We start from the raw sequence: 10,035 nt of genomic DNA, 5'->3' as shown, positions 1-10,035 counted from the left end.
TGCCAGGACACGGTGGTCCAACTGTCAATGCGATGGAAGGACTAGACGATAACATTCTAACCCAAGTAGTAAATCAAGTGAGGACTCTTATGTCAAGGGTATGTAAGCAATGAACTTGTTACAAAGCATTTGAAAGGTTACATGCTGGCTGTAGAATCTTCCTAGCCAATCCAGACACATGTGGAAGGATGAAGGAGTGCCTTCAACAAATGATGAATGAGGGTTTGGTTCAAATTGGGTATACCAGAAAGTTGGAAGATGTCTCATTCATAGAATCTCAGGTACACACACCTTTTGAGATCCCTTACCAGCAAATGGAAGCTTCAGCACCATTTCAAATATCGTTTTCAATGTATTCTCAAACGTCGATACAAATACCAGTTCCAGTGCCATTTCAAATACCAGTAAAGTCAGAAGACCCTATTGTCTTCCATGTTCCCGCATCGTTCCTATTCGAAAGCACTAAGTTTGTACCTTGGAATTATAACTCTACAACGTATGCGGGAGATAAACCAATAGTACTGGAACCAGTAGTCACTAATATTGCTGGAATCGGGGGCATGACTCGGAGCGGAAGAGTTTTTGCTCCTGAACAACCATCGAAAGGAAAGACACTTGAGGGTTCAAAAAAGAAGGAAACGAAATCTTCCAAGAAGACTATAGCTCAAGAAGAAGCCGAGGAATTCTTAAGGTTGATCAGAAAGAGCGACTACAAGGTGGTAGACCAATTGAGCCAGACCCCCTCCAAAATATCCATACTATCTTTGTTGTTAAGCTTTGAAGCTCATACAGAATCCCTGTTGAAAATATTAAATGAAGCCCATGTCACTCAGGACATGACAGTAAATCAATTTGATGACGTGGTGGCTAATATCACCGCTAGCAACTGTTTGGGATTTACTAATGATGAACTACCACCAGAGGGACACGCTCATAACAAAGCTTTACACATATCTGTCAAATGCCAAGATAGTCTCCTATCAATGGTATTAGTAGACACAGGTTTGTCTCTAAATGTCATGCCTAAGAATGCTCTAGGAAAGCTGAACAATGTAGGAACTTCCATGAAAGTTAGTACTTTGGTGGTCAAGGCTTTTGATTATTCGAAGAAAATGGTAATTGGAGAAGTTGACTTACCAATAATTGTAGGACCTCATACCTTTATGGTCATTTTTCAAGTAATGGACATCAATCCATCATATAGTTGTCTTATAGGACGACCTTGGATCCATGTCGCAAGAGTTGTCACTTCAACCTTGCACCAGAGGTTGAAATTCATAATTGATGATAAGCTAATAATCATCGAAGGAGGGGAGGACATGTTCGTTAGTCACAATTCATCCTTCAGATACATAAAAGCGGATGGAGAAACATTGAAAATACATTTTCAAGCCTTGGAGATTGCAGTCACCAGTCGAAGAAGAGAACAATCGATATCCCCATGAGAGAAGATGTCAAAATTAATTAAGGGTAGAGATGCACGAGATTGGGGCAAGTTGTTAGAGATACGAGAGAAAAAGGATTTGCTTGAACTGGGTTACAAACCAGCTAATGAAAGAGTTCAGAAGACAGACCAGAAGAAGCTTTGTACACTTCAAAAAACCTTCCACAGTGCAGGATATAAGGGTGAAGATCATGTGGCTGTGGTTGAAGAAGAAAAAGGGATCGCAAGTTGGTTTCAAATCAAAAGTGTTATTTTACACACGTTTGATAGAATATTTGTGGCTCATAATTTCTCTAAGAGCGGCTATAGATCCGAGTAAAATCAAATGTGTTACAATAGCTCTGGTCGAAATAGAGTTGCCAACGAGTTTGGAGGATGAATTAGGAAGAGGTGGGATAAGAAATAAGGCTAGAGAAATTGAACAACAAATGATGATACAATGCAAAGGTATATCAGTTAAAGAAGCAATGTATGATGATGAACTTGTTTTGCACAATCATATCAGAAACGATAAAACTATAGTACTAATATAGTTGGATTTCAGAGATCGATTTCACATGAAACAGTAGTACTAGCCAAGGACTCGTAATGATATGAGAAAATCAAATCTAATGCATATTGGAAACAGTAATGATGATGTCAAAGTGTTGCCAAGGAGGCTGTGTAATTTTCTTAAATTGCATATGCAAAATACAGATTTAAGCACAAACACTATAAATAAACTGAAAAAATACTTGCACAAGGGTCATTTCGATCCGAGAGCAAATGACAATTTTGGACGTGATTTGTTTTTTCCCAATAACTTTATTTGGTTTATCCGTTCTTGTTCCTCCTCCTGTTTCTTCCTCCTCATGGCTTCTTCTTTCTGCCTCTGTAGCTCTTCTAGCTCTCTATATCGTTCCTCCTCCCTTCTTTGTTGCTCTAATGCTTCCTTTCTCTGAGATTCTTCATTCTTCCTCCTGTTTTCCTCGAGCATTCTATCAAGCTCTTCTTTCTCTTTACGAGCTTGTTCCTGCAGATCGACATAAATAATACTAGTATAACCTTTTCTGATAGCTTCAGGCTTGATGATCATAAAAAAGGAATTTACCTCCTTCTGTCTAGCCTCAATACGAGCCGCTTCTTTTTCTTTTTCAAATTGAGCAGCAACTTCGTCAATAAGTTTCTTTCTACCCTCTTCAAACCGTCTTTCAATCTCCACCCGAACCTCCTCAGAATTCAAGCTTTCATCAACTCTCTTACGAATAGCTTCTTCAATCCACTTTGCAGACTCTTCCTCTATTATCTTCAACTCTCCTTCCTGTTGACGCCTGTGAAAACATACCAAATGTTAAGCAGGGAAGTGGATCCTCAAACATGGGGAATGCCACACATAAGTAGCCTCAATATTATTTATCATCGGCACCTCATATAGAAACAGGACAATAAGCATGTCTGCTTTTCAATTTTTTCTCCCTTTTACATTCTGCCCTTTTTCTTTTTACACTTTCCTAAACTACTCAACAGAAAACCACAATCAACGACAAACTAACCTCCATGGTGACAAAAGGCACTAAAAAATGGTTATGCTTTTAAGGCATACCTCTATTGAATCCTGATCCAAACAAATGTTTCAAAACTGGTGAACAGTAGATAAATGAGGCAGCCAATTTGATCATCAAACATAACAAGTTGAATAATAGCAGTACCTTCCTTCAGATAAGCCTGTGGAGAAGAAATTAAAGTAACATGCTGCAGTTTTAAACTAATTACGGAAATACTAGAATTTTTGAATTATACATCTTGCCAACTTAGTTGTTGTAAAATAGGTCAAATTCTTTTGCTAGTTAAGTGATAAAAGCATCAAGTCAATTGGCAAACCATGTTTCAACACATTATACTATTGAAAATAATCTTTAGTCTTCATAGATGGCAATTTCCTCTAAATAGAATGCCAAGGTTAAGTTACAAACGAAAAGCAACAATGGATGACCATTGCATCCAAAGGATTGAATTGAAAAAATATGTTTAAACTTGAAAAGAATCCAGTCTGTAAGTCAGCTTAATTCCTAGACCCTTTGAGGTGGATCACAAGGAGTGTCTAACTATCTTTCTCAGTGTTAAAAAAAAAGATGAAATCCTAAACAACTTACCCTCCTAAATAGTTTCCCACTAGATGGAGGTAAAGCTACATGGATCAAAAAACACCACCATAACACCCTATCATCTACTTCCTCCGTTCTGAATTATAAGTTAGTTAGGCAAATTCACACAATTTAAAAAATATAGTTAGTGTTGTATGGAGAAGAGAATGATTTAGTTTACAAATTACCCTTCGTTTTTTTTAATGGTATGAAAAGATAGATTAAAAAAATTGGAGAGAGTAATAAACAGTAAAAGGTGTGATAGGAAAAGAAACAATGTTCCATTGATATTATAAAACGGCTTATAATTTGGGCAAACTCTTTCCCAAAGTGACTTATAATTAGAGCCCAAGAAAGTAATAAGTTTAAAGATAGATTGATAATCTTTAGATATCTTTTAACGGTGTTGACATATAGTTTTTCATGGCATTCCCTACCTCTTTTTATCGAACTATCCTATATCCGGTGAACCTCCTTGACAGTGGTTCTAAAGATCTTCCCTAAACATGCACAAGCCAACCAAGGCAAGACTCTGTCATCTTTACTACAATGAGAGCTACCCGAATATTCTCTCTAACGATAGGATTCCTATTATAAATCATATCTTGTGTAACCATTCATTCCTTCATAGGAAACAATAATTAGTCGAGTTAGCTCGGTAAGTGATTTTTCTTTGACTGTAAGTATTTTGACCAAAACTTATTTATTTACAATTTCTCTCAAAAATCTTAACAGATATTCATATTGTTATTTTCCTCCCAACCAAAGTTGTCGATGGCGGACAGCGGTACATGGCAGAGAGCCAAAGCCAACCATACCGGCCGCTTCGCGGTGCCATTATAGCGGATTATGGCAGAAAATCCCGCAATGTCTGCTGATATTTATCATTGCGGTGAGCCCAAAAACCGCCATGTATATCCGCCATAGCGGCCATGGCGCCACTACTTGATAACACTGCTCCACACTGATATATGCAGATTGAAAGAAAAAAAAAGCAATTTGTGATTCTTAAAAAGAAAATTAATGGAACCAGAAGTAAGCAGAATTGGCAAGTGTATATTGATGGAAAAACATCTAGCAGCACAAAGACAGAGGAGTGTGATAAATATCTAAGCATCTGGGGAAGCCCTCCTTAATATCTAGCTATCAAGGGGGAAGAACCAAGCCACTAAAATACTCCACCGAGCATCCCATAATACCAACGTTCCTATTATAGTGTTGTGAAGATCAAATAATCTATGTAATTTGAGAAGTATTTCACCCTATTTTACCCAGAAATTGCATTTAAATAGATTTGCTAACCCTCAACAAATAAGTACCCATAAAAGTGGTGACATGCACTACATGGGACAAGTCATGAAAAAAGGGCGATAAGTGAAAAATATGTTAATAATTTGACATTTACAGTGGCACAATGCATAAATCAAACAACATAGCTATAGCTCAATTTCCTTTTCCATCTCACAAAAGATAAAGAATCGTTCTGAACAATCAGGATGAAACACGTACAGATTCAGGGAGTCATACTATGTGGCTTCTGGCGGCAGAAAATAATAAATATAAACGATTTATCACCTTTTCATTTAGTAAAATTATATAAATTGGATAATCAGCAGGCCTTATTAGACCTAGGGGGACAAGAAGCCTCTTCAAGAAAGAACGTACTGACACCCACTAAGGACAGATATTTCTGCTTAGAAATGAGGTGTAAGAATATCCTATTCCTTTACATAATTATTATTTTATTTTTTGTTACAGTCAAGGCCATCAACTAATCAAAATCATAATGTTCATATTATAAGACTAAGGAGTGGGTGGAGAAGCAATAGGGAAAAAACATAATAGCCTAGCCCTTAGCCTATAGGTTATAACAGCAAAAGTAGGGAAAAATCTCTATTACCTAGTACATATGTCGTGAATCATATCAAATGGTTTCTATACAAGATGAAATTAATCATGATACAAATTAATAGATGCCCTGGGAGTTGAGCATTCCAATTTCCAGCTATAGCAATTTAACAAAAGAAAGTAAATGGTTAAAAGGTTTACCATAATAACCTTCCTTTCAAATCCCCAACAAGTTTGTGTCTTAACTCTTACCAATAAATGCACCTTTTGTGTATAGGAGTTATGTGCACTAATAACGTCAATGTTCTAAAGTTTCAGCAATATAATATAATTTACACATAAAATACTGAAATTCCCATAAAAAACCAGAAGAGCCAACTAATGGTTTCCATCTTAAAGAGAAAATCAAATAAAATTGAACAAAAGGAAGAAATAGAATAGAATGATAAACTTTTAATCTACCTTTTCTTCTCTTCTTCTTTCCTTTGTTTTTCAATCGCAATTTTCTGCTCTACTGACCCAAGGCTTGAACTGGAAGATCTACGAGCAGGAGACAATGAGGTACTTCTACTTCTCTGTCTTCTGTATCGTTTCGTAGCAGGAGATCGACTTCTACGACGCCAAGTAGTTGTAGAAGGACTTCTGCGCCCTCTTGGTGAAATAGAACGACTTTTTCTCCTGTGAGATAATATAGATGATCATAAGCAATGAACCCTCATAAAACCGAACAGCTATCTTATGTGAATATAAAGCCAGCCCACCATCTAGCATGTGAATACGGAAACATGTACAGTTACCTCATAAAATAATCATTGTGTGCTCCATCTTTTATCATACGAAGAAGCAAATCTCACAATCGAGCAATGATAAAACACTCATCAGAACCGACCACCTGTTCATATCCCTCACTTGACATGTTATGGGAAGAAACTGATGTTTCTTATTTTGTTATGAATATCATATATCCTATCTTGTGCTCTATATAATGCTCGATATATGTTTTATTATTGAGTTTCAACCTCCACACACAAATAGCAAACCAGACAAAGAAAGAAACCCAAAAACAATTAACAAGTGAAAAGAGTAAGTGACACCATCACTGGACACTTATGACAAGGTCTTCATATACTTAAATATTAGTGATGTCAATCATCCAGCATAACAGCATACAACTCATTCAGTTTCTCAAATGCTCAAAGAGCTTAACAGACAAAGTCCAAATGGCATAATAAAAGAAATCAAAGCCACCCATTCTTGTCCAATCGAACACATACATAAAAGAAGCTGAATATTAACAAACTACAAAGTAGATATTGAATTCAAATTAGATTCCACATATAACCAGCATTATCAACCATGGGGTTCAACAACGACCACCACGTTTTAGTTTAAATACACAATAGCTCTGGAGTCCTCAATTATATGGTCAAAGTGCCATATGCATCTCTTCAAACAAAGTAAATGGTCAGTTCCACAAATACTCCATCATTATGTGTTGTAATTTCTTTAGCACCTAAATAAGACGTTAATATAACGGAAAACTGAAGAGACCCACTAAAACATTCGTTTAACACTTTTTGGCTCAAAGCTAACCCCTGTTCAATCAAACAACCCTTGCCAAATTCTCAGGTTGAGTTATATATACAATTTCGGTAGAATATTGTTGAGTTAGTACAACCCCCTTGTTATGTCCATTGAACAATCAGAACTATCCTGAGGTTTTGGGTACCCTATGCCCCTATGCGTCCAATTAATTATTTGAATAATTCTCCTTGCAATTTTTGGTTGAAAATCATTAATTAATAACTCATCCATGACCAAGGTGCTTTAAAAACTCATTAATGATAGAAATGAAAGCAAGACTATTTAATGTATTGTGACATAGTAGATTGCAGATAAGCTTTGAATAATTTCAATTGAAAATAATCTCTCAGCAAACTTAACAGCAGCAACGTGTATGGTTAATACACAGCCACCGGGTATAGTTTACATCATAATCCATTACAGCAAAGTACCAACAAATGAAGCTTAAAAGATACACAATCAACAATTTGTAAAAACACGAATCCCCAATCATTCTGGCTCAATAAGAGACACTACTACTATATCACAGAAAAATAAACATCCAAACAGGGTCACCTGCTACGTGAGTAGGACGAATACGGAGATCGGCTTCTATCTCTTCTGCTCCTCCTACTATATCTGTGTCCCACCGGAGATGGTGAACGCCTACGCCTATAAGGAGGCGATCGGGATCGCGACAAGTCTCTCGGCATCTCCCAACACCTGATCCCCAATAACGTCAAGATATTTTTTTCACGATTAAGAGAAAAAAAAATCAACAAAAAGCTTCCCTGTAAAAAGCAAAAAACAATCAATTAACCAATCATCAATTAAACGATAATCAAGTTCTTATATTTCAATTACTTAGTTTCAGTTTTATGAAGGAGCGTGATTAAAGGGGGAAAAGTAAGAAGAAGGTTTCACCTGAAAAATGAAGGGAAACTTGAAATAGAGGAATACAGGAAGAGAGATGTGGTGGTATAGAGATGAATTCCTTGAAAGGAAAAGAGGGAGGAATTGCGATGATTTGGGAGAAAATTGAAATTCTGCAAACCCTAATACAATCTAAGGAAGACAGGGATGAAGAAAGACCAAACTGCGTTTTATATTTACTAAACTCAAAACGACCCGTTTTGCCCCAAAATAAAAAACCAAAACGGGTAGTTGACATTAACCCAAACCGCTTTTTTTTCTTAAAAGAAAGAGGAAATTCTAGATTTAAAATTTGTTTGAATGAGTCTTAATTGTTAAATTTTTAATTTTATTTATAAATTAGTGTTAAAGAAAAAATAAATAAAACATGCTTAATAATTATATTTATAAAAATTATTTTCATATGTTAAATTAATTGAGAGAGCTAGAAAGATATTATAGATTTGTGGACGGGAGATATTTTAACGTCCAAATATAGGGTGGGTATGTACTAATAGAGAATTTTAAATTGATCAAAGACATCTTAGAGATTATAATGAGAGTTATATGGAAATTTTGGATGGCAAAATTGGAGAGGTAAAAAAAAGTCAATGAGGTGGATATTAAAAGTGAAGTATCAATATTGTTTTTTGATGATATCATAGCTAAAAGAGAGGCATTGTCTAAACTATTTGCGTATCAAGATTGAAATCCAGCATTTTATAGAAAAAAATCTCGTCTAAAATGGCTAAAATAAGGGGCATGAATACAAGATTCATTCATAGAGATGTGTGGTAAATAGCAGGAAAATAAAAGAGATTATTTGTATAAAGACCCAACAAGCAAAACTAACAGGGGTTCAGAGATAAAATAAGAAATTTTTGAACACTTCTCTGAGGTTTTTAAAGAAATGTTAGTGCATAGACCACTTCTAAGAGATTTTAAGTTCAGAAAGATTGGAATGGGGGATAATGCTTGTTTTACATCAGAATTCGGAGAAAAGGAGATTAGAAGAGAGGTTTGGGAGAGTGATCCCATACCGGACGGGGGTAAACTTTGTCTTCATTAAAGAGTTATGGGAAATGATTAAAGGTGACTTCTTCACATACATCTGAGAGTTTAATTCAAACGGTCGGTTGGTTTGTGGAGTAGATAGTTCTTTCATAACACTGATTTCAAAGATTGAGAACTCGGTGAAATTGAAGGACTTTTCGATCAATATCATTAATATGATGTGTGTATTAAGTGCTAACAAAGCTTCTCGCAAATAGATCCAATAGAATGGTACACAAGGTAATCTCAAAATCATAGTTTCCTTCTTGTATGGCCTCCAAATGCTATATTTCATTCTTATATCGAATGAGATAGTATATGACATTAAGAGAAAGAATAAAGAAGTTTTGTTATTTAAAGTCGTCTTTGAAAAAGCATATGATTCAGTGGATTGTAATTTTCTTGATTACATGATGGAGATAATGGGATTCTATGAAAAGTGATGAAGATGGATTTCATAATGCCTACATACCGTTTATGTTTCAATTCTGGTAAATGGAAGCCCTACTAAAGAATTCCCAATCGTGAAAGACTTGGGGCAAGGGGATCATTTTTCCCCATTTCTACTTATTTTAGTAGCTGAGGGTCTCAATCTAATTTTGGTAAGAGGAGTTCAAAGGAACCTCTTTGAGGGATATCAAATTGGGAATGTGGAGTTTATAGTCACCAAGCATGTTTTGCATTTGTATATCATTTCTTTTCATTTGTTTACTAACCAAAAGTACAAAAATATGTCATCTAACCCTTGTCTTGCAGATGAAGCAATCAACAGGTCAAAGCAGTCAAAGGCAGTCATTGAGCAAGAGATGGTGGCCATTCTTGAGAATTTGGAACCCACAATCATTATCAAGAGTTCATATGAACCATGATGTCATTTTGAAGCAAAATCCCAAGTGGTAGAGGCTTGAATTTCATCAGAACATTTCCCAGTCAACTGAAGGCCTATAAAGTCAACTGCAAAGTCAACTGTGGATTTTGGAGGTGGGAAGTGATGAGAAATATTTCATTCATGTTCAAACAAGTCTCATTTGACATTTCAAACATCAACATTGAAGAAAATAAAGGCAGGTCAAAACTTTCCAAAAAAAGAAA

General features: G+C 35.8%; 2 protein-coding genes across 5 annotated transcripts; one reads left to right on the top strand and one right to left on the bottom strand.

Moving 5' to 3' along the window:
• The first annotated feature begins 212 nt into the window (after positions 1-212).
• On the top strand, positions 213-1,445 carry LOC127115319 (uncharacterized). Its single transcript, XM_051046899.1, has one exon. The coding sequence runs from the start codon at positions 213-215 to the stop codon at positions 1,443-1,445; it is 1,233 nt and encodes a 410-aa protein (XP_050902856.1).
• A 593-nt stretch (positions 1,446-2,038) lies between these two features.
• Positions 2,039-8,113, bottom strand: LOC127085490 (uncharacterized protein At1g10890). Of its 4 annotated transcripts, XM_051026017.1 has the most exons (5): positions 7,903-8,113; positions 7,555-7,769; positions 5,878-6,093; positions 2,535-2,754; positions 2,039-2,456 (listed from the first exon to the last, which is right to left on the bottom strand). In XM_051026017.1, exons 2-5 carry the CDS (start codon positions 7,689-7,691, stop codon positions 2,190-2,192), a joined length of 840 nt encoding a protein of 279 aa, XP_050881974.1. In that variant the 5' UTR covers positions 7,692-7,769; positions 7,903-8,113; the 3' UTR covers positions 2,039-2,189. The 4 variants fall into 4 exon arrangements, with proteins under 4 accessions (XP_050881974.1, XP_050881966.1, XP_050881981.1 ...); XM_051026009.1 differs by having other exon boundaries at positions 2,039-2,754; XM_051026024.1 differs by having other exon boundaries at positions 2,039-2,754; positions 6,213-7,769; positions 7,903-8,104.
• Positions 8,114-10,035: the final 1,922 nt, after the last annotated feature.

The sequence above is a fragment of the Lathyrus oleraceus genome, chromosome 1, assembly GCF_024323335.1.
Source record: "Lathyrus oleraceus cultivar Zhongwan6 chromosome 1, CAAS_Psat_ZW6_1.0, whole genome shotgun sequence".
Lineage (NCBI taxonomy): Eukaryota > Viridiplantae > Streptophyta > Magnoliopsida > Fabales > Fabaceae > Lathyrus > Lathyrus oleraceus.
Note: the sequence above shows the minus strand (reverse complement) of the source record. Positions and strands in the feature narration are given on the sequence as shown.